Source organism: Drosophila virilis, chromosome 5 (genome assembly GCF_030788295.1).
Source record: "Drosophila virilis strain 15010-1051.87 chromosome 5, Dvir_AGI_RSII-ME, whole genome shotgun sequence".
NCBI lineage: Eukaryota > Metazoa > Arthropoda > Insecta > Diptera > Drosophilidae > Drosophila > Drosophila virilis.
The window spans coordinates 6304428-6328716 of NC_091547.1; the positions used below are offsets into that span (position 1 = coordinate 6304428).

At 39.9% G+C, this 24289-nt stretch overlaps 2 protein-coding genes across 3 annotated transcripts in view; one reads left to right on the forward strand and one right to left on the reverse strand.

Annotated features, from left to right (window-relative positions):
* mRpL54 (mitochondrial ribosomal protein L54) overlaps nt 1–24289 on the reverse strand; it is a 37879-nt gene that overhangs the window by 3325 nt on the left and 10265 nt on the right. Inside the window, exons 4-6 of the transcript XR_001450322.3 lie at nt 23458–23529; nt 21169–21227; nt 10500–10770 (exon numbers count right to left, since the gene is read on the reverse strand). The gene's annotated coding sequence lies outside the window, so the exon portion shown is untranslated. The remainder of the gene's footprint in view (nt 1–10499; nt 10771–21168; nt 21228–23457; nt 23530–24289) is intronic.
* On the forward strand, nt 3748–22609 carry LOC6626901 (uncharacterized). 2 transcript variants are annotated; one of them, XM_015173540.3, is made up of 8 exons: nt 3748–4638; nt 10530–10605; nt 18037–18122; nt 18182–18445; nt 20450–20879; nt 21626–21874; nt 21927–22083; nt 22172–22609. In XM_015173540.3, exons 2-8 carry the CDS (start codon nt 10551–10553, stop codon nt 22269–22271), a joined length of 1341 nt encoding a protein of 446 aa, XP_015029026.1. In that variant the 5' UTR covers nt 3748–4638; nt 10530–10550; the 3' UTR covers nt 22272–22609. The 2 variants fall into 2 exon arrangements, with proteins under 2 accessions (XP_015029026.1, XP_002050963.1); XM_002050927.4 differs by lacking the exons at nt 3748–4638; nt 10530–10605 and adding an exon at nt 17851–17955.

The window sequence follows — 24289 nt, forward strand, 5'->3', positions numbered from 1 at the left end:
GTGGGCGTGGGTATTTTTCATAATTAATCCAGCGAATGCCGGTGGCATTTCCGAGCGCTGCGTTGGGCCGTTGGCTCGGAAAAGCGTTCTGGCATTTCAAGACAATTTGCGAAATTGCAATGCTTGTTGCTCTGTGTTTGTGTTTGTTTCTTGTTTTTTTTTTTTTCACGTGCTTTTCCGCGTGCTTTTCCTGGCCAAACGACCGACCGCCCTATGTGGACCCTAAACAAAATGGAGGCCAAACTGCAATTGCTTTGCAGCCGCTGCGGAAGAAGTCGCCGGCGCAGAAATCTCTGTGCAAAAGCAAGACGAGAAGTGTGTGGGGCACACTTGGAGTGCGCCTTGGGCCGGCTGCCCGCCTAATCCGCTTTGGTATGTTTGGGGCGCGGCTTGCTGTCAAATTTGCAGGCAACGCTTGGGCTGACGCCGCCGCCCGATGGCCATAAAAAGTTTTTGACGCGCGCGGCATGGTTCAGGCACTGGCAGCACAAGTTTCCCATTGTGGGAGAAACTTTAATCCCGCTTAAATTATAAATGGCACATTTGGCTTCTATCTCTCCAGCATAGGGCTATAGACCGGGCCGTGCGGCATGTGGCAAGAGAATAAGGCCGTCAGGCTTTCGCAACGCTCGAGTGCTTGACAACTTTATGTGTGTTGTCGCTAGCTTGCCACAGTGGCAAGCACACAAAACACAAAACACAAAACACTTTGTTGCCTTTATTTTTGAGTGCTGTGCCGCAAGAAATGCACTGCACTAAACGAAACTTTACGAGCTGGAGCTTCTATTCAGCCAAAGCCAAACTTGCAACACGGAATCCTCTGGCTGCACCTTGCCATGACTTTCTGGCAGCAGCAAATTTCAACTATGTATGTATGTATATATTTTTCATCTATGGTTGTGATGAATTATGACTTTTCTTCATATCATTCTTCAGTGCAGGAAATCAATTAAAACTTTGCGCCTGTCACCGACAATGCTGATGCTCAGGTCATGTTTCATGTTCCATTCAACGCCCGGACAAGCGTGTTTGACATGACGAGCATGATGTGACACCGTGACAGTTAAAGGTAATTAAACAGTTTGTAAAGCACAATTAATGACACACTCTGCTCCAGAGCCCGGAGCCGCACAAGAGTTGACATCGAGTACAACATGAACCATATTAATATGCATAACAGGAGCACTTCAAATAATTGACCGAACCCGAATAATATCAAATAGTTTATTATTAAATTGTTGGCATACGAACTAGGCCAATGATTTGCTTGAAGTAACAATGTGTCAAGAGCTCGACAAGGGATCGCAAAATAAACTGATAAATTCAACATTTCAGAGCTTAAATAACAAATGCTTAGCGCATAATAATTCATCATCCTATGTTGCCTTTATTCTTGATATTCCTGTATGCCTATAAATCGTAATAATCTATAAGCCTATTTGATTTATATATATAAATGTTTGTTTTATATAATGAAAATGTTTGATATAATATAAATGTCCTTGATTTGAATATATTTGTACGTAGATGATCTCGCTGCAGGACACTTAGCATGACATGTCTGTGAGTTTGTCTACAAACGCTTTTTATCAGACCCTTATTACACTGGAGTTAGCCTGCAGGACACTTGGCAGGACATGTCAGTGAGTTTGTCTACAAAAGCTTCTCATTAAGAGATGCTTTAATGGAAAATAGTTTTGTCTTAAGTTGACAAAACAATTTCGACTTCCAAAGACAGCTAGAAAAAAGCTCTTGCTTAAAGCCTGGTGTCAAGCCAACTTTGTTTAGGTTTATATGTATATTTTTTTAAAACACTTGGGTCATATATATGTATGATCTATAGTAAATCTGGGTGTGGTATTCCTATATATAACAGATTTGCTGTGTGTTCTTCATATGCATCTGTAATCTTGCGAAGAAGTGAGGCATATTTCCTTTTGGATTCGAACTCTCCAAATGCATATATATATGGCCAATATGTACTGCAATATGTATGTAAGTTATAACTTTTTCGCCGGTTGGTTGCAACATTTTCTGTGGTAATAATACGCCTTGGGCGCGTGTTTATTACGTTCCATAACTTGACCAAATTAAGCTGTTGGCACTTGTTTAGCTCAGTTTTTCTTTTTTTAAGCTCGTAAAGTATTTTGGGGGCAGTGCAGCCCCTGGGCCAAAATTTTAATTAGAGTGCGCCACGCAAAACAGGCTAACAGCCCTTCACTCACACTTGCCCATCTATCGCCATCCAGGAGCTCCGGCTGTGGCTCCGGCAACAGCTAAGGAGCCAGAGTATACGCATACTTTACGGTCTCCATTTCAGCACACACACACACACACACACACAATGTTTATGTTTGTTTGTCATACATAGTAGAGTCCCTGGTGCATTGAACGGTATCCAAATAGGGCCCCCAGCGTATTGTGCTGTACGCTGTCCGAATATGTGGACCCAGAGTATACACATGGCAGCCGGATAACGAGCGTGAGCCAGCGCAAATTTTCGGACAGCCGTTGTGGCCACAGCTTCACGGCTGATTGTTTTTCATTCGTTTTTCTACTAGTTTTTTTTTTTTTTTTGTTTCCTTTGCTGTTTTGGTCCAATATACTCGTACCTTTGAAAACTGTTATGCAAATTTGGTTTGCCTGTGGCCCTGTCCAAATAGCTCGCTGAAGCCAAACTTAAACTGCTTGTGCAAAAAAAAAATAAACACAAACGACTTTTTCAATTGCAGCAATCCATACTTGGAAATTCAATACGCAGTGCCATATTTAAGGTATACGAAATAGGAATATGCGATAGGAATGGATACGTCCTATAACAAATGACAGAAGGCAGAATCAAATGATGAAGATTTCTTACAAGCAGCTCGCAAAACAAGATACCTTGCGCATTAAACGACTGAAATACCTGTCTTCCGTGGAATTAATATGATATAGAAGAGTTGACAATACCTAAATTACAATTTCTATCTAAGTATTAAACTAGTTCGAGCTGGGAATCCACTTTTTACTATGAAGCAGCCTGTACTAAGCTAATTTTAACAAAGCTTAAAAAAGGGTTTGGTTCAAAATAAAAATCCTTTGCGGGAGACTCATCTCCAGGAATCTGCTTTATCTAACCAAAGCCAATATATGCATATAAATATATAGCTATGTATCACAAAATATAACTCCAAGCCAAAATCTGGACAGGTTGACGAATCGAAATTTAAGGTAGGAAGCCGGTTCGATTCGTTAAAAGCAACACCAACAATTTAGTTGGTATACAAGCCTTATTACAACCAATATCTTAGAGAAGATAATATAACCAGGCATAATTATAATCGATATCTCAGAGCAGAAGATCTTAGTCTAATTACAACTGATATCCCAGAGATGATATAACCAAGCCTAATTGTAATCAATTAATTAGAGTAGATCATATAACTTAGCCTAGTTAAAGCAGATATCTCAGAGAAGATGCTATAACAAAGTTTAATTATATAACTAAGCCAATTTATAGCAAAGCATACAAAGCATACAAAGCATTCTAATCGTAATGACCAAGTTCGCCAAGTCAAGCATTATCATGTAACTCGAGTTTAATGCATTACGGAAACAGAATCTGTTCCCAGTATTAAAAGGGGAGAGTAAAGAAGAGATTCGTATGGGATTTGGTGCGCAGACGCGCTCAATTAGAACTCAGCATCCACAGGAGCAGGAGCAGCAGCAGACGACGGGTCCAGTTCGGCGCCGAGCTGGCTGCTGTCGTATCAGTTGCGCGCTGGACTCTTGACGGAACGGTTCATCAACACGGATTAACTCGGTCAGTGAGATGTGCTCTGCTACTGGAAACGCTGGGACGCTACTGTAGCTAGTCCTAGTCAGGCCCAATTCCAGCTGCAGTTCAGTTCGTGTCGTTGTTCAGGTGTTTGGCGGCAAGCTGCCCATTTTGACGCGTTGCAGAGACAAATTGTTTATATTGTGTCAAGTGCTGGGAGCACACACATTGCCGTGCCCAGGAGCTGAGCCAATGTCCTGCTCCATACACATGCCCACGCCTAACTGCTGCTAGGCAGTGAAAGTTGTCTCTGGCGTTTCTATTGTGGGTGCCGTGTGGCGCCGTCTGCGGAGTACTTAGCCAAACAGTTGGCAAATCGCCGTCGCCATCGTCGCCATCGTCTCCGTCTCTGTCGTCGCTTTACGTATTTGTTGTCGCGGGTTTTTTGCACTCGTGCGGTGCTCCCCAATCGGATGACATTATCTGAGGCCCGCGGGATATACAATAAGCAGTGTTGTTGCTTTCTTTGTTGTTTTACTCAGTCAGACTTAAATTAAAAGCGAACAAAGTTTTCGCACACCTCGGGCACCCGATCCACCCACAACAGCCCGGACAATTTAACCGTCTCCCGCACCCGCACGGAGCATGCATCTTTAATCAGCCCTGATGAATTTGGTGGATGTGCAAATGTTTGCAGCGAATGAATAAGGCATTAAATAAGCACTTCCAGGCACTTGTCAACGCAAAGTGAAAATTAAAGTGACTCGTGAAAATATTCAGTTAAATGTTTTACAATTAAATCGAATAACTCAAGCGGATTATCTACGACCACAAAACTTTCTACAAATAGAATAATAATCAAATTTGATTGCACTTTGGTAAGCAACATACGTTTATACTTTGCAATAATTGAACTTAATTAAATGCCATGAATATGTCTTAATCTGCACTTTGCCTCTTTGTGCATTCGAAAACAACAAATTTGCCTGAAGAGAAACTGTCTTTAGTTTATGATTAATTTATTATTGCAGAGGCATGTTTTTAATTCTGTTATGAAAGGTGCTGTGAAAAATGGGGCTATAAACTTTTTTTTTTGCCAGCTTTGACTAGCATCATATGGAAGTCGGTCCACTAAGTTGTTTAGCTGTGATAGCGAAAATCTGCAAAACTGCAAAATTAACAGCAGCAAAAGGAAGCTGTTTAATCGAATAAAATCGCTTTATTGACATATATGTTATTTTGAATCTAACGCAGCTCAAGTTAATTTCAAATTAAATTCTTCATTGTTCTAAAATCGATAAATATAGATTTAAAGTCTAAGCTTTTACAGCTTATATATCTCTTGGAACAAATCTGCAGAAGACATAGTAATAATAGCAAAAGGAAGCTATATAATCCAATATAGAATGCATTTGTTGCTTTATTGGATTATCGGTAACAATTGCCTAGTCTAAACATATATACATATATCGATAAATATCGATGTATAGCCTGGACTTTAACAGCTTGTTGCTGTCATAGGAAGAATCTGTAGGAGCCAAACTAAAGCTCTTTAATCCAATATGGAATGCATTTATTGCTTTATCAGTAACAATTGTCCAGTCTATATACATTATTTTATCGGTAAAGTATGCTATTTTATATGGCCCGATAAATATCGATTTGTAGTCTAGGCTTTTACAGCTTATTTGAAGGGATCTTACGAGCTCAACATGGGATATGCTATTTCTCTTAAATCCAGACATTTCAGTTCTTAAAAAGCTATCCTATGTATGTAGAGCATGCCATTTTATATGGCCCGATAAATATCGATTTGTAGTCTAGGCTTTTACAGCTTATTTGAAGAGATCTTACGAGCTCAACATGGGATATGTTATTTCTCTTAAATCCAGAAATTTCAGTTCTTAAAAAGCTATCCTATGTATGTAGAGCATGCCATTTTATATGGCCCGATAAATATCGATTTGTAGTCTGGGCTCTTACAGCTAGTTAAAGAGATCTTACGAGCTCAACATGGGATATGTTATTTCTCTTAAATCCAGACATTTCAGTTCTTAAAAAGCTATCCTATGTATGTAGAGCATGCCATTTTATATGGCCCGATAAATATCGATTTGTAGTCTAGGCTTTTACAGCTTATTTGAAGAGATCTTACGAGCTCAACATGGGATATGTTATTTCTCTTAAATCCAGAAATTTCAGTTCTTAAAAAGCTATCCTATGTATGTAGAGCATGCCATTTTATATGGCCCGATAAATATCGATTTGTAGTCTAGGGTTTTACAACTTATTTGAGAGATCTCACGAGCTCAACATGGGATATATTAATTTTCTTAAATCCAGACATTTCAGTTCTTAAATACCGCTCCTCCGCCCAACTATAGCCTCGAGCATAGAACCATTTATATGCCACATTGAAGGGCTGAGAATATTTATTCAAATGTTCTTTGGCACTTGTTTCAAGTGCTGTAATTTATTTGTTGTTTATCTTTATAAAAGCACTGACAGTTAAGTTTCTAATTAGCGTCGATTTTGCTTGGTCAACACTTGAATTTATTTGCATTAAATATGAAAAACATGGACATTATTTTGCCTGCGGCAAGAGTTTGTCTGGACGCAGTAATCAGTTTGCATTAAAGATTTAATGAAATACTGCTGGGCACCTGTAGAAACTTAATTACTGCTGGGAAATCAGTTTAATTATTTACTTTGCCAGAAATACAGATAGCCGCCAGACAAATACAATGGGCCCGCTCGTTTATGTATGTGCATACATGCATATATATGTATGTACATATATGTACGCCTGATAGCAGCAGATGTATGTACATACGGATTTCCTGGAAAACCTTCCCCCAGGGGCTACGCAGTTAACGAGAATATATGTTTGTAATTGCTTTTGATTTATCTCACTTTTATCGCCGACAGCTTGGAGAAGGCAGACGGATGGCCGAGTGCAGTGAAGTGTCATTTATTTGTTGATCTCGCCCTGCTCAGGCATGACAGAATAAAACTAATTTAGATAAATTATGAGCGGAATGCTTATTGATGCGTCCTCATTTGCCAAGCAGTTAATAAGTACAAGCCAAATGGGAGTTTTTCCGCCTCTCTCTGCGCTTCGCTCTGTGGCACGCGCCGTGCTCGGAGCCACAGGCCATCGACTTAAAAGAAAAACCGCAAAAATGATTTTCACTATATTTTCGTAATCCTCAATACACTCGTATTTATTTACGTTCATAATGTATACAGCACAAAGGACCTTTTGGCATTGCTTTTATTTTGTGGGCAACACACAACCAACCACACTGCGGACAGTAAAGCGAAAAGTTTTACTTTGTGAGGCTACTTATGTATGCACATTATTGTACTACAACAATAACACCTGGCCACGTAACATTCAGTTGTATGTTTGTACAAATGTCTGGCTTTATGAGGTCACACAACTATTTTTGTGCCTCATTTGAGGCGGCCAAACGGGAGAACTTGCGGACACAAGCTCCATAACTTTAAGGTTCGATTTGTGAACCTGGCTTCTTATACCCTAAACAATCAGGTGAAGTTAAGGAGTATATGTTTATATGTCGGGGAGTATATGTATTGAAAATAAGGGCATTACTTCTACAACAATAAATTAATCATATCAATAAAACGGTTGACATGTAGTATGAATACATAATGAACTTTGATTAACATAAAAAGGCAAAGGCCCAATTTCGCATCGACCTTTTTCCAAAAAATATAACTCATATGATTAAACTTTCTTGTAGCTCTTCGGTTGTCTACAAAAGCTCGTTTCTTTGGAAACCTAGTTTATAGTTCACAATCATATTGCAGCATATTTCTAATTCTAATTCCATTAAAAATCCCCTTATTTGCTTTGATACCTATTAAAGAGCTTGTTCGAGTTTTCTGCGCAGTGTATGAAATATAAAAAACAAAGTGCTTCACGTGCTGCCAATTTATTTTGCATTCTTCACTCGGTGTTTATTTTCGCTCTGCGCGTTCTCAGAATAATGTTTTTTTTTCCATTATTTTTCAAATTAATTGGCCAGCATTTGTGCAACAATTTCCGGTCAGGAATTTCAGCTGCAGCCATGAGACAATAAGCGCGCGAGAGGATCGTTGATATCTGGCCAATTCCAGAGAGGGAAAGGGGGGGAGACGATAAGAGTATTTGAATACTCGCATACATTTCAATTTTTGTAGTGCATATGCACAAACGAATGAGCAAATAAACAAGCAGCTCGAGTGGGAGCAGGAGATGGATGGGATTGGATTGGGTGGCGACCGGGCGGATGAAGTGTGTGCAGTTGTTGCTCTGATGCGATTGTGTATGCATCGACTGGCTAAAATTTATGGAATTCCAAATGTTGACACAAACACAAATAATTTAAATGCTGTGTGAAACAGACATATTTCGCATATGTTATGCATTTTGGCCATTGGCACGTGCGGCATCTGCTTGAGCCCTCAGCTTTCGCTGGATTTCACACGGTACACGAAATTCAAGTGAGCCCATTTTCACCTTTGACTAAAACTAGAACCAGGACAAGGACTACCGCTCCCGGACGCAGGTGTCTATGTGTGTGTGTGTGTGTGTGTGTGAGTTACAACATGCTGGCTGCTTCTACATACTCCATGCATCCGCACAAACAAACACACTCTCATCTGCATTTGCATTTCCTCTCTCTGTGTGTGTGTGTTTTTTTTATATTCCTGCTTGAATAAATTATCCATGCCCGCTGTTTTGCATGCAAGTATTCCTGATCCGACTTTAAAGCAAAAGCTGAAACGTGCAGGTCGTTCCAAATAGTTAGATATGTATGGGCGAGTCCTGGACTTAAATTGCGCATTTCAATTGCTGAAATTGGCAGGTTTAGATAGTCGGACAGTTCATTAGGAAGCACTCAAGTCAGCAACACGATAGTTGCATTAATTTTGTAAACAATTTCGTAAAGTTCTTGTTAATATTGTTATTATTGTTGTTGGCTTCCTGTTGCTGGCTCCGGCCACAAAAGCAGCTGAGCAGCTGAGAAGGGACGTTCGGCAATCCCGGCATATTTAAATCCTTTTCATTGTATTCAAATTTGTTTATCCTTTATAATGCCAACCCACTTTTATAATGTCTCGGGCTTATTTTCCCCTTCCGGCCCCAGCGACTCGCTCGACAGTTCGGCTTCTTCGTTCGTATTATGGTTCATGTTCATGTCTTCTTTATCTAAATCATCCAACTGTGTAAATATTTGCCTCGCTTCCTGCATTCCATCCTCGTTATCCTTAAATCGTGCGTGCGAAGCTATACAAAGAGCCGAGTGCCGAGAGTGCACGGGACTCTGTGGCAAATGAAGAGGGCGTCTCGGTCTACCCAACGAACCCGTGGACCCAGACCCATCAAAACAACCCACTAACCCACCGACCGAACGGGACTCTATTCTGGGTTAAATTTTGCATATAAAAGACGGCGCTCCAGCGAATGTCGTCTTTGCAGCCGCACAGTGGGTCAATTGCATGATAAACAATGCTCGGAAAAAAGAGTATTTACAGTTTAATGAAATCTCAATTGGTTTTAAAGGAAATTCCTTGTGCCATTCAAGTTGTGCTGATAAGTTTTAAATTTTCATCTAAATTATCGACAGAAGCAACCAAAAGTCAACAGGTCGTATACGCAACAAATATATTACGCATACGCCCCACTGTGCACAATTCCGACGGTAAACAATAATCGCAGCATTAATCTGAAAATGCGCACAAATCCGTCAAACTCAGAACACTGCGACCAAAGAGGCAGCGAGAGACACGGGAAGCGAAGGACAAGGGAAGAGAGTAGGACGGCTGTTGCAAGATGGGGGAACAAAGGCAACAAAACCCCAACAATGACAAACAACATTGTCGGAGATTGTCAGGCCCACGCCATCATTAATTTGAAGAACTTCTCCCACGGTTATCCTTTCGTTGATTTCGCAGGTGGTTCGGGGCTAAGCAAATGTTTCGCGTCATCATAAAAGGCAATTAGGCGGCATGACGCACAGGTTTATGGCATTGAAAATAATATTAGCTATATATTTATATTTATATTATCCTACTACAGAAGTTAATGGGCCGTGCTGGCACTTACCCAGTCAAGCTGGGTCGCACTGCAAGCTGACAGACCAATCGACCAAAGCCCAATTCAATACACAAATTGTCGATTTGTCTAAATATGAATGCGGGTTCAACATGATTCGATATGTCCAAAAATACATGTTGCATACTCCCATATAAATGGCATGGCTGTTGGCGTGAATTTGCTTTGACTATTTGCCGCCGACTATGAAAACTGATACTTGACCACTCTCGAACGGACTCATGCCAAAAAATGTGTTAGCCAAATTCTGGCAAGTGCCAGTTTGCGGCGAGGCACAGTCTCGTGTAATACGAGAACGGTTAACATTGTTTGCAGAAGCGTTGCACAAAGCACTTGACGTGAATTGTTTTCTTAAATGGCTCATTGAAACTTATTTGATTTAAATAAAACCCCCAAAATGCTGCACAAATTTCTAAACATGCGAAACGAGCTGTCCTAAAATGTTGTTAAAAGTTCATATTTGGTTTTTGCCTTAAAACCCATAAGCGTATTTTAAAATGTTGCTCTTGGTAGCAGCATTATAAAATGATTTTGCAAACTTTTCCGTAAGCTTTTAGTTAGTTTGTAAAAACTTAAAAATTCCAAAGTTAACTAAGTATTATTTTATGTACTTACATTGATTATTCCATACTTCTTTGCTTGCAGTTGGCGATATTTAAACATAAAATGGAACCCAAATCCAGCTTAAGTACACAGGAGGAACGTGCCCTCAAAAGTTCAGGTATGCAATAAAGACTTTTCGATTCGAGCTCGACAGCATTTAAGCTGAACGTTGAATAGTTTTGGCAAAGGTTTTTGTATGTTGAAATCAAATAAATATTGTTGTGCTGTGCTCTCAACTAAATTTGTAACTGAATACACTTGGCAAAAGCAGAAGTTAGACGACCTACAAATATAAGGGAAAAGGGTTTTGTAACCCAAAAAAATATAAAATATAAATATAAAATTTATAAAAATTAAATAAATTATTTATACATAAAATTGAAATAATGAAGCTGCTGCAATTATTGTCTGACCCAGATTCGGTCAGAATCCAGACAATTTCTGGAAGGGGCATCTTAAGTAGAATAAATTCTTTATATGTGTATGATATACAAGAGCCCATTTTTTAGCTTTAGCAAAATGTGCTCAATTACCTTTTGTCTATACTTATATTTTATACCCACTTTAACGCCTGCTTAATAACAGACAACCTTCGTCTGCTCTGCAAAGGTTATTGAAGAATGCGCGTATTTCAAGCCCACATTTGGTACGTTTCATAAAATTGTTTTAATTTGGTTATACGCAAAATGTAATTTTATGTTTTATGTAATTTTTGCTAAGCAATTGCTGAAAATGTGTGTAGTTTTTGTGTCTGCCCAGCTTAAACAGAACAATCAAATTCAAGCTGCCGCGCGGGGTACAAAAGGAATTCAAACAGAGTAAAGTAAACTTGTGCCACCATCATTTGTGTGTTTTGGGTGCGTGTTGGAGTGTGTGTGCTGGTGTGTGTGTGTGTGTGTGTGGACTCAATGTCTGCCACCAGCTTGGAGGTATTCAGAGCCCCCCCTGCCAACTTGGCGCACCCTTCTCGCCAGTTGCTGCTGAGCTAAGCAAACGTCAAGCGAAGCTGGCGAGATGCGAATTCTCGGAGCGTTATTTTTTGCTGCTTTCAGCTACCTTTTCGACTAGCGACTTGTTTGTGGCAAAGTTAAGGAAGGACATAAAGCGACTGGCATCCTGATGTCATAAAAACTGTCGTCGCACTGGCTGTTGCCGATATCGAGTACCGAACACACACACACATACACACGGACTCGCACAAACAAAAATTTAATCATAAGCATACAAGAGGATTACGTCATGCGGTGATAAGCAGCGAAAAAACAAAACTATTTGTCGTCTATGCCCCTATACCTCGGTTGGGCTCATTAGGGGCATCGCTTTAAAGCGTTCGAGCGCCTCGCTTTGATATCCTGATCCTTGACGCGTCGCCTAACACACAGCTACAAAAGTATCTAAGTACATAAATTCGCATGACACCCAAACAAAGAGATGCTCGTTTCTTTCCTTGAATTCAATTTGCCCCAGTCTGCTGTTTAAAATAACAATGCCGTCTCCACAATCCAGTTGAGACGCATTTGCAGAAGACATATCTGACGAAAAAAAAAACATGAAATATTGCTTTAGCCGGAAGTGTACGACTTGCAGATACCCTGACAGCTCAGCGGCAAGCTGCCGTTACAGACATGAAGAAAAAAATGGACATAGACACAAATACAGGAACGAAAGACAGCTGTCTTTTATTTTTCCTAAGTTCATACTAAGTATAGTTAATGGGTTCCAAGATAACTTCGGTTCCTACAGTCCGATCGTTATGAAATTTGCAAGGCTTAAATATGAAACCAAATATGGTGTCTATTTGAAAGTGCAAGGTTCTAACTATTAAAAGACGGGAGATATCTATATAGTGACAAATTTGTTATCTTTATATACTCATATATCGTATAAAATCGTATCGTACAAATATGTCACTTTTAGAATCTTTGAGTCAATATGAAAATGGTAGAATAATTTAAAACTGTGTTAAGTTAGTTGTGCGAATGACAAGGAAGAATACATATTGTCAAGTCTTTCTTTAGCTTTAGTAGTTTCCAAAATTTTCAGCCTGATCAAGATTACGTGTAATCCGAGGCTAACTGTTACATACACTTTCACCTAACTGTTATATCATTTGTGGTCTTTTTCAATGTGTTCAGGGTATATAGAAAAAAGGATACATACGTAACGAGGGGGCAAATGTTCTTTGAATGTTTGATGTGCTCATCGCCTGTGCGGCGTGTAAGCTCTTGGGCAGCACATTTTTTCTATTTTTCTTTTTGACTAACGAGCCACATTTTGGTAATCCGTCCCTTGGGTATTTTCGCCTGGAAATGTTAAACCAAAACCAGGGATAAAACCCCTCCCCACCCCATGCGAACGCCTCTCATGAGCAACGAAAAGACTTTCGCAAAACGATTAAATGAGCCATTGGCCATTGCCATGGCACTGAGGCTATGACTTTGACCCAAGGCGTCTGGTTTCCATTTGGGTCGTATTTTGTGTTTTAGCGCAGGGTTTTATTTTTTATACGACCATGTTTGGCGATAAGCACAAGACGGGAAACACCAAATTAATGCCCACAAAGCCTTTGACACGCTGTAAAAACTAGGATAGAGCATTTCTGCCCCAATTATATGCACGCTTGTAATCAATACGTTGCCACACAATACACAAGTTGCTAGAAAAAGTAAAAAAAAAAAAATTGTTATCAATTTGAATTGATGTATTTTTCAAATTACATGTAACTCAATCCTGGCTGGGTGCTACAGTGAAGACTCGCTTGGGTGGACAGCGACTGACGCGTAGAGTGTCTGCCCAATAGAGAGGGTATGGGTGGGGTCTGATGCATAGCTTGAGAGCATGTGTCCGCCAAAGAGGGCTGTCCATAGAATACGAGCATTCGTTAGTAGAGTTTTCACTATAATACCCTTGTCAATTTATATACCCTGTTAACTGGGCTGGGCCCGTAGACAGACAATGCTTGATCTCCTGTTAAGATTGCGTGGAAATAATTGAGTTTAATCATCGAGAAGAAGCTTTCTATATAATTTAATTTACTTTAAGCAAGGCATTTTATCTATAATTTTTGGCTGGTAACTCTAGGACTGTAAGCCGAAAAAAGTCTGACGCAAATATAAAAACTAATATATATATTTTATGTTTCCATTTCCAATAGAGATATCTATAATGAATACAAACAGTTCGACAGCATCCGTCCTACCATCAACAACAAACTCATATACCCAATTTTGACTTTGCGACTAGCGTATAAATATGCTTTCAAGAAAAAAAACGCCTCAATTATATCGCAGTTTTTTCTCTTAATGATGGGTAATTCAAGCCTTGGGCAAATTGCAACATGTTTTCGTTAATTTCGTTCAGGTTCAGCATATTACAAAATGAATATAATTGGATTTTACCTTCAAAGGAACAGGATTTAAATAAAAATGTTCAATGTAAGAGAAAAAAATTTGACTTAAAATGAAAGCCTTATGAATTATGGCCAGTTAAGCAAATCTTCAATTGATTCCAGAAGAGTTTAGGGCAGAAACAGGTCAAAATCTATTCACATAAGACCTATTGATTAAACCTCCATAAGACCCTCTAACTGGAAGCTAATCCACGACTGCATTAAGTGTAGGATATGTGGACTTGTATTAAGGAAAGTGTTGGTGGGCTCTTGATTTAGCCATGTGATTTATTTAAAGGCAGGTGTGCCTTTTATTAAAGGCAAATAAATCAAGCTGACGACGGCATCAACGCTTTGAAGAGGGTTACAGCATGTCTTCAAGACGGTATGATGGCCCCTTGGTATATTGGGGGTCATGGGTTGATGCAGGGCAAAGGCTGATGTTAAGACAAGTGTCTGGCTCTTGGGCATGGCTTGTACTTGGCGCGGGCAACAGGCAGCACACGGAACTGTTTTTCCGGGCAAACAAATGACCTGGAAAAGCCAAACGCAAAGCCAAGCGCACAAAAGAAATGTAAAAATATGGCAGGAAAATGCGAATGCTGCACAACAACTTGGCAACGGAAACAATTGCAATGACTGAGCAAATGTTTAGCATCTGTCCCGGGGCCACTCGGCGCAGGAAGTGCTCCTCAATGTTGCCGAGCGTATATTTCGATGCATATTTAGCTTGTAGCTGAACGGCACTAAAAATTAAGTTTGATTTCACAACGAGTGCAATACTGTCAAGCTTTATCCGGGCCACGTAATTCGAGGCGGAACTTTTGTTAGGGCCCAGCCTCCATTTGTTGGCATCAATGGCATAGACAAATGCCAAAAACACTTTAGCACACTTTTGGCTGCGGCTCGTTTTAAAAAAGCACTAAATGCAATCTGATAAAAATAGAGCGCGCGAAAATAGTTGGCTCGCTAATGGAGGCTCGTGTAATGCATACCTAATTAGCTTAATGGCCCTTTTGGTCATAAATTATACGAGATTAGGGCGCCAAAAATTTTGCATTCACCTGTGCCACCTGACCATCAGCGGTGGGGCAGGAACACAAAAACTTTTCAACCCGACCGATGCGGACCGATCAAATTATTGTCAGTCCCTGTAAACGAATAATGATTATTATAATTGTTGTTCGGTTTGGTCGGCATAAAAATCAATAAATTTCTGCATGGCAAAATGCCAATTAAACTGTTTTTAATGCATATGCAATGCATAAAGCGGAAATTAATTACGTAATTAGCTCAATGGTTGCCCAAAGGGAGCTCTTGCTGAAAACGAATTTCCACACTGAACCTCATCAGTCAGGCCCACCTCCAGAGAGCATTCATTGGCATAAATATATAACACATTTCTGGACTTATTGGCACTGACAACTGTTCAATATATATTTTATTGACAACTAAATGAATGCGCTACAAATTTCAAATAATATTTCAGCTATTTTTTAATTTATAATAAACCAATTCACATTATATTTATACGATTGAAACAAATATGCTAAGTTTCAATATGTATACTTTTGCCATGGAATAAAACAAAGGTGTAGGCACAAAATAAAAACTTTTGACGGAGATTCAACTCCAAAGCAAACATAAACTGTGCCCCAGATAGATAGATAGATAGATAAATAGCTTTATCGAATCTTGTTTGATATTGATGCCAATTTTGACTAGAGATCAAATTTACCCCCAAAGCTTCGCTATGAAAGTAGGTACAATATTTTAAAAAATATATAATATAAAATTATAAAAATAAAATAAATATAAAAATGTATCCGAGTAATATAAATTATTATTAATCCCCGGAATTTTGTATTACTTATTCAGCAAGTAATTGCAAAAATTAAAATTTTATAAATCTAAAGGGGATGCAGCGAACCTACTTCCACCCACACCCAATGCAGTTCGAGCTAAGGGCGGGGAGAGCCATAAAATGAAAGATATTTGATTTGTATCCGATCTGATCTGTATAATACTATAACAGAAGTTACACTTACGGACAGACGGACAGACGGACGGATATATCTAGATCCACTTTATTTAAAGAATTATCGTTTAAAAAGCGGTTTAAAGCTGAATAAGTACAAAGTACTTACTTATGTTAAGAATTGGGTATGTTAACTTGATATTTTTTAATTAACTTACTTAATTGCAAACACAAAAGTCCTTTTAGCACATTAAGCGAGGGGTTTAATTAATCAACAGGCCGGGCAAAGCATATTCTGAGGCTCATCGCAAATTTACGCATGTGTATGCAAATATTTTGATGTCTAATTTACATGACACATACGCACCGTTGGACGAAACGCTCTCGCGGTTAATTTATGCAAAATATTGTACATATATCAGCATAAACGTGTGTGTGTGTGTGTGTGTGTGCGGAAATTTAATATAGCCCAAGAGAGGCGACTGGAGGTTTCTATTATATAAACAAGATATACTCTGTAAAATTCCACGGACTATGGAGATGATGATGAGGCGTGCTTTTCATGTGGCAATGGCAACAATTAGCACAAATAGACGACTCACAGTCACACTGACAACAACAAAGGGACACACACACACACACACACACCCATACACATGCACATACACACCCATACACACACATGAACACATGCTGCTCTTGCACTTAGCATTTGACTGTTTATGCATTTCTCAGTACCAAAATATCTATCTCTGTGTGTGTATGTATGTGTGTATGCTTGTCTGGGTGTGTGCCGGCAAAGTGCACTCACTCTGCTGACAACTGCAAACTACTTACGTATGTTACAGGCACTGACAAGGCGACGTATTCAGAATCAGTCGGAGCCAGTCAGTCACGGCAGGGGGGGATCTACACTCGGAAGCGGGGACAGCTGCCTTGCCAGGCAGAGGGACCACCAGCAGCAGCAAAGGTGTTAAGAAAGCCATTTCGCCTGCTAATGAGTGTCGGTGTAAAGGTGTGTGTGTGTGTGTGCGTGTGTACAAGTCCTTGTCTTGGCTTACCTGTGCCTTGTGCCTGGTGCCTTGCCGAGACTTGAGCTGAAGAGCAAACAAAAATGTTTTCATGTTTGGGCATGTCAACAGATTTGTCCCTTCCAGTTTACCCGTCGTCCATGCTGCCCGCCCAGTTTGACGCCCTCATTCGGCCTACGCGTGGGTTTGTTGTGTGCAAAAGCATTTTGCTTAATTAGTTACAAACATTTAAACACGAAAATAATAAAAAATATAAACGGAGAGTCCAAAAAGAATTATCTACCTCAGGCAGACAGGCAAACTAAGTTTAAGGGTCATACATATATGCTTGCGTTACTTCCAAAGAGGGAAGCCGCTCGTCAAGCAACTGACTTTGACAGATTTGATTAAGCATGTCTGATAACTAACTGATAAGCAGTCGAATACACTGTGAAAGTCAGCTTCGTCAAAGAACTTACACCTTAAACATTTCTTAATAAAGCAATTGGATTTGGATTGGAATCTAGCCATGAACATATTTTATATGATTCGACTGAGACGTCAAGCGAAAGTTATCTGCGTATACATAACACAGAGTTGATCAATCAATCAATCAATCGCAATGGATTCGATATTTAAATATAATATATTCACACCTTTATAATTAAGTCTTCATTTAAGCATGTAATTATTCCTTTTTACGATGTAGAAGTAATACAACAGCATATCACAAAGTTGATCAATCAGTCAGTCAATCACAACTAATTCAATCTTTAATAGATTTAATCCTAAACAAATCTTTAGTTTATTGAATTTAATAAATGGCATATACTTTGATTTATTATAAATATTAACTATGTCCATTAACAGCGAATGCATTTAACGAAGTTTATCAATCAATCATTCAATCAATCGCTGTTAATTGAAGCAATCGCTATTAGTTGAATATTTTTATACTATTTAAATAGTCTTTATTTTTAAAAGGAATGAATAATGTTAAGTTAAACTTAGCTGCGTATGCATATCACATCAATCAATCAAAATTAATACAATACCCTGAGAACAAGGCAATTTAGCAGACGGACAGATAGTGTGAGGGGAATAAACCAGATTTATATAAACAGAATTTGAGCCTGTTAAAAAGTGAACTTACAGAGCCAATTACTTTTACAGAGAAACTCAAAATGCTGGACATTACGCGAGACAAGCCCGTCAAGGTGTCTGTCAAAGTGGCCGTGCCGGTGCGGGATCACCCGAAGGTGAGTCAAATACCAGACATAATCAGGCTTATGGTAATAACTTATTTGCCATTTGCCAGTTCAATTTTGTTGGCAAGCTGCTGGGACCGAAGGGCAACTCGATGAAACGACTCCAGGAGGACACAATGTGCAAAATGGCCGTGCTGGGACGTGGCTCGATGCGCGACCGCCGGAAGGAGGAGGAGCTGCGTGCCAGCGGCGACAGTCGTTACGCCCATCTCTTTGAGGACCTGCACGTTGAGATTTCAACATTTGCGGCGCCCGCCGAGGCTCACGCTCGTATCGCCTATGCCCTGGCGGAAGTGCGTCGGTTTCTGGTTCCGGTGAGTGGTCCCAACCTGGGCGGGGGGCCTCTGTTGGTATTTCAGCTGTTTCTGCACAACTTGCAGGCGTAAGTGCTTAAAGTTGCCGCCGCTTCTTTTATTGAGCGCACACAAAATCTTAAATTTGTTCTCAAGTCCAGGACCTGGGCAGCGACTGGGCTGCTGCAGCTGTTGCAGCTGCTGCTCCAAGGTTGCACTCGTTATCGACTCCAGCTTCCGTGTGATGCTGGCTGCATTGCAACGTCCTCCGTCAGCTGCCTTCGTGGCACACCAACACGCCTCGCTGACTAAATTGCATTGTGCTGTAATTACATTTGCCACCCCCTTTTGGCGCTCCATAAACTTCGCACTCGACGCTGTCGAGCTGCCAATGTCGCCTCTGTCCATTGTGTGGTTCCTGGCACGCTATCACCATGCCATGGCATCTCCATCTTCATCTCCATTGCCGCAGTCATTGCATTCTGGCATCGCGTGTGTTCTCTGTTCTGTGTCCGTTCTGCTCCGCAGTATCCCTCGTCCACTTGAGATACAAACGGTAACCATTTAGTATCCTCGATGCTCGTTTACAATCCTTCCGCTTCCATCGGCCAGCTGGAGTGCACATGTTCACATGTTCATATCTTCACATGCCTCGCAATGATATTTATTTATTTATTTATTTTGCTTTGCTCTAAATGAAAAACTACGTATGCACCTTAAATTATAGCCTCCCACTTGCCCTGAATAGCTGACCCAAATAGTATCTAAAATATGCTTAACTCAAATTCTATATCCAGGGATGCTTTAAAGCGACTTTTACATCATTTTGTATTCAGTTTAATTTAGAACCGTGTGGATTTTATTTTAGATAAAAAAAGTCTTTAATTTAAAAGGTAAGTCCGTGTAATTAAATATGTTATAGAAACTAAAACATTATGGGCAAAATTTTAAACGCTTGAAGCTAGTAATAAATAAATTTTGAATATAGCGCGCTGCTTAACTTCATTAACAGCTAGCTCTTGACTTTTGGAGCTAAATTGAATTTTGAAAATTAAGATTTAAACAACCCAACAAAATATCCAGAGACATGTGTTGCCAGCTGCAGGTTGTGAGTAACACACGAGCGAACCTCTGAGACGCAACTGTCAGGAGCATAAATTTTGTTTGGCCGCGGTTTGGTAGATTTCAGATCTGATGACACACACAAAATTTGCATAGAAATTATTTCAATTTTATGCTCGTATGTGAGAAGCATAAGCTGTTTTAATTTAGATAAATAACATATATAAGGCTTATGATACGAAACAATCTTTGTGTGTGTGTGTGTGTGTGTGCCATACCTCGGCTGTTGTATTGTTTATGGCAGCTACCACACCGATTTATGGGGTTGATTGTCCTGCAAGCAAGCAGCTCCAACAACAGCCAGTCGAGTGGAATCTAATGAAATTAGTAGTTGGATCTTAGACATATTAGGGATTCACACTGAACTAACCATAACTCGGTTAATGTTGCTAAATCAAAAAGTATTAACACAGCCACAGCTTCTGCTCCTGCTTTTTGTTTACCTCCAACTCGAAGATAGCTGCCAAATTGTGGTGTGTATCCGTTTGCCTAGGTTTCCTCGATGCTGCACCTCCATAATTGCATTAAACACGAACACACACTCCCTCACACACACACACACTCGACTCGGGTAAAAGTATATATATTTATATATATATGTAGCACACACACAGCCGTATTTATTACTCTGCTTCAACGCGCACCCACCCATCGCATGTGCTGGGTCACCCAAGGAGCAGAGAGAATGGGATGCGAGTGCGACACTCGCAAACTTTTAATTGACATCCAATAAAATTCGCATTTATTACGCGCACTGAGAACGCCTGAATTAAATTTAATTGCTAGACGAGACAAAATGCAGCTTTTATGACCGCCCCCAATGCCAGCAGCGAGGTGTCAGCATGGCGAGGGGACATGGCAACCCATTGTTAATCATGTATTGCACTGTGTACTCTTCCACAGGACTACCATGACGATATCCGACAGGAGCAGATGTGGGAAATGCAGGCACTGACATCGACGCCCACGCTGAGCCACCTCGACGACTCACAGAGCCCGACCAATACCAACCGCGGCCTGGGCGGTGGCTTGGCAGACATGGACACGTCCAACGACGACAAGTCTGACAACGATACCAGCGGCATGGACTGCCTCTCGCCGGACAAGCTCGACTGCGGCCAGTCCTGCAGCAGCAGTGGCGGCGGTGGCGGTGGCGGCGGCAGCGGCGGTGACACCCACCCACATCATCAGCATCAGCATCACCAGCACCAGCACCAGCCAGCGCACTTCCATCAGCTACTCCAAACGCATGGAGGCGCCAGCGCTGCAGCTGCGGCTGCCGCCTGTGGGGAGCATCTCACTGGACAGGCGAATACTGCGACAGCAGCAGCACGTGAGTATCTCCAGCAGGGCAAATGTAATTACCGCGAACGAAAAATGGGAATGGCAAATAAGATTGAGAATGGATAGTTTCTCGCAACGGAGCCAGCCATTGTAATCCGCATTAAGCAAATGCAATTTTAGTGCAGTAATCAAATTTCTTGATCTATATAAAATTATCCAGCCATTCAACCAACGCAGTTGTATGCAACGTTTCGAAAGACTTTCGAGGGATATGCACAACAAATGGTGTTGCACACAATATGCAAATACAAAATATATATAAATAAAAATGCACTTACATTCACACGCAATATAGCCATATATTATATAAATCCAGATTTTAATCCATATCGAAGTGCTAGAGTGGGATAGAGGAGAAAGAGTATATTATAGTGAGAGTAAGATCAGAAAAAAAGTTTTCAAATTACTCGCACAGCTTGCAAATTCAAATGGACAAGCCCAGCTGGCCTTACTTGAATTCGTGAGAATTGCATAGAAAGGCGATACTTAAAAACATTTAATTTGCCTTGCGGTAAAAGGAATTTTGAAAAAGTATGAAACATAAGGCGGCATTTGTTATTAGAAAACATAATTAGCAGATATTATCCGTCATTTCCCGACCCAAGTTTTTATCAAAATAAATCCCCTACTACTAAGGCATACGTATTATGAGCTATAGAACGAAATATGGAGTATTTGCCCCCTGCGGTGGGATGGCATATACTCTCTGAAATCACAATTGCCACTTCATTTCAGTGCACACCACAGCAATGGCTGTGGCGTTGCAGCATCAGCTGACGGCTGCCGGCATAGGTGGACTTTTGAAGCCGTCGCCAGGCATGGGAGTGGCCGGTGCCATGTCTGGCTTGCCCACAACGCAGGGCGGCTCCGCGGCACTGCAGCTGACTGGCGATGGAGAGGCAAATACTTCGACATTGACGCTACTGGAACCGCCTGGAGCACTGCTGCATCCTGCGCTTCGCAACGTGAAGGCCATCAACATAGGTTAGTTGCTGCGAATTGGCCAGGCGGTGCTCAGCTTCGTTTATCATTGCAGGTAGCGGCCTGGGGCGCAAGCGACCGCTGCTGGGCGTTCCACGATCCGGCATGAATCCGACAAAGCGCACCGTGATGAGCCTGCTGGCGCGGGCCAAAAACTCCCAAGCGCTTCATACAGTGCGCCAGCCCGTGGTCACCGCCACAAGTTTTGCCGAGTAATTAGCGCTGTGCCTTGGAGTCTGTTTGGAACACAATTTGAATTCCCCCCCTCTCTCTCTCTTTCTCCCCCGTCTGCATTTTCAGGCCCCTACAGATGCTGGCCTCACCCTTCATCATTCCGCACCAGGGCATGGATCAGTCCATCATAGCGCTGCCCAAGGAGAGTCTCGCCCAAGGCGTCTAACCCTATGACTTTTATACGCTGCGCACCGCAGATGGTCGCACCTGACCGACTACAATTTGCCCCGCCTCCTTCTTCTAAAGACACAAATAAGTTAGGCTTACCAAATACAATTTTATGAAATACGATTTCTTAACATAGGATTCGAATCTATTGAGGAGCACACGCCCGACCATAGCGAATATTCCGCTTTGTATAACCAACTCGTAAGCGTCTTTGAAGGAGAAGCTGTGTGATCGGGGTTCGCCGACGATTGCATGCCCTACCAATACCAGAGAGCCTATCTAAACACACGATTTGTTTTAAGCGAATTACAAAATAAATAACGCAAGTATTTTTAATGCGATGTTTTATTTCCAAACAACCCAAAAAAACAAAGAAGAGAAACCTAAACGAATAAAAAAAAAAAAAAAAAACAACTAAATTAGTGTCAAATTAACGAAAAACTTTAATAGAATTAAAATGTAAACGCAATTACTTTAAATAAATTACTTTAAATAAATATACACACTCACACACACACAATTGCAAGTACCATATATATATATACATACATAAATATATATATATATATATATATACATACAGCAAATATATATACACTATGCATACTTATATGTACTTAAATCTATATATTTAAATGAGAATGTGTTGGAAGTAAACAAAGAGAGAGAAAAAACAAACAAGAAAAACTAACCTAAACACACGCCACATAAATTGATAATAATTTTTGGAGTATTTTAAAAATGCAACATAATAAAATGCATCGACGGAGCTCAGTACAAGACGAACAGAAAAGCTTAACGACCACAACTAATACACACACATTTTATTTATGTTGATTAAACGAGAAATTGGCCATAGAATTGCTTTAGCTAAGCATATTATCCAATATTTATGTTTTTGCATATACTTGGAGCACAGCCCGTAGTACATATATAGACGAAATTCGAAAGCCTGGATTTAAGTGATCAGATGTGGATCCCACCGCCTTCAGCTTGTTTCATATTGAACCCAAAGCAAATGTCGTTAACAAAAAAAGAAAAAAAAAAAACAAAAATTCCTCGGTTTCAGTTAAAACACAGACAAACGTTTTAAATAACATCGAATGCAACGAATTCTACACGAATCTTTTGCAGAGAATGTTCATAAATTAGAATTTCTTTAAATTATTTAAATTGATGCTTACATAAATTTCGAAGAGCTTGGGCCCATCCTCGGCCAGGTTTAAAGATCAGTTCTAGCTGATTTTGTATTGTGTCTGAAAGTAAGACGAATAATAATAATTAAGATTAGCATGGATCGGAGTAACATTATATATTTTGCACAAAATGCAAGAAATTTTAGTCCAATCTCGTTAAAAACTAAATACTTATATTGATTTCAAATATGCGCTCGCTAAATAGATGAGCTAAAAATATGCCGAGTAAGTTTGTTGAATGAACAAATTATAAAATCTAAATGTGCACCCAAACGCATTCATAACTAAATATAACCAAATATGAATACGAATACGAATACGATTACGAATACGAATACGAATACGAATACATAAATAGAGTATATGCATTAATGTTCAACAGTTTAATCAAAAGGCATATTTACAATTTACAAGCAAAACAGAATTTAATAAAACCAAATATTCATATTGATGTTGAAAGAAACCAACCGTGTAAAGTCCTAAAAAAAAAATAATAAAAAAACAAAAAGCCAAAAAAAAAAAACGATTACTCGTACCTACATAAATAACTGCATGTAGTGAAACTCAAATATTAATATGCAAATTTAATTAAATAATTAATTAACTTAAACGGTACTCGTACACACAAATATTGATGTGAGTAATTGCAGCCACACAACCACCACAGCTTCGAGCTATTCAAAAATAAATGCAATATTTTAAAAATACAATAAATCCCAAAACATTTTCATTGTTTTTTTTGTTACTATATATATATCTAAGCCTAGGGCTAAACTGGTATTAAAATCACCAGGTCATCGTTGAAATATATAAAAGAATG

Excerpts from the sequence above, each read along its gene's own strand:
- LOC6626901 (XM_015173540.3), top strand. The coding sequence starts at position 10,551 with ATGGAACCCAAATCCAGCTTAAGTACACAGGAGGAACGTGCCCTCAAA. Across the intron at positions 10,606-18,036 it reads ACGTGCCCTCAAAAGTTCAG|AGAAACTCAAAATGCTGGAC; the intron begins GTATGCAATAAA and ends TTACTTTTACAG. Across the intron at positions 21,875-21,926 it reads CGTGAAGGCCATCAACATAG|GTAGCGGCCTGGGGCGCAAG; the intron begins GTTAGTTGCTGC and ends TTATCATTGCAG.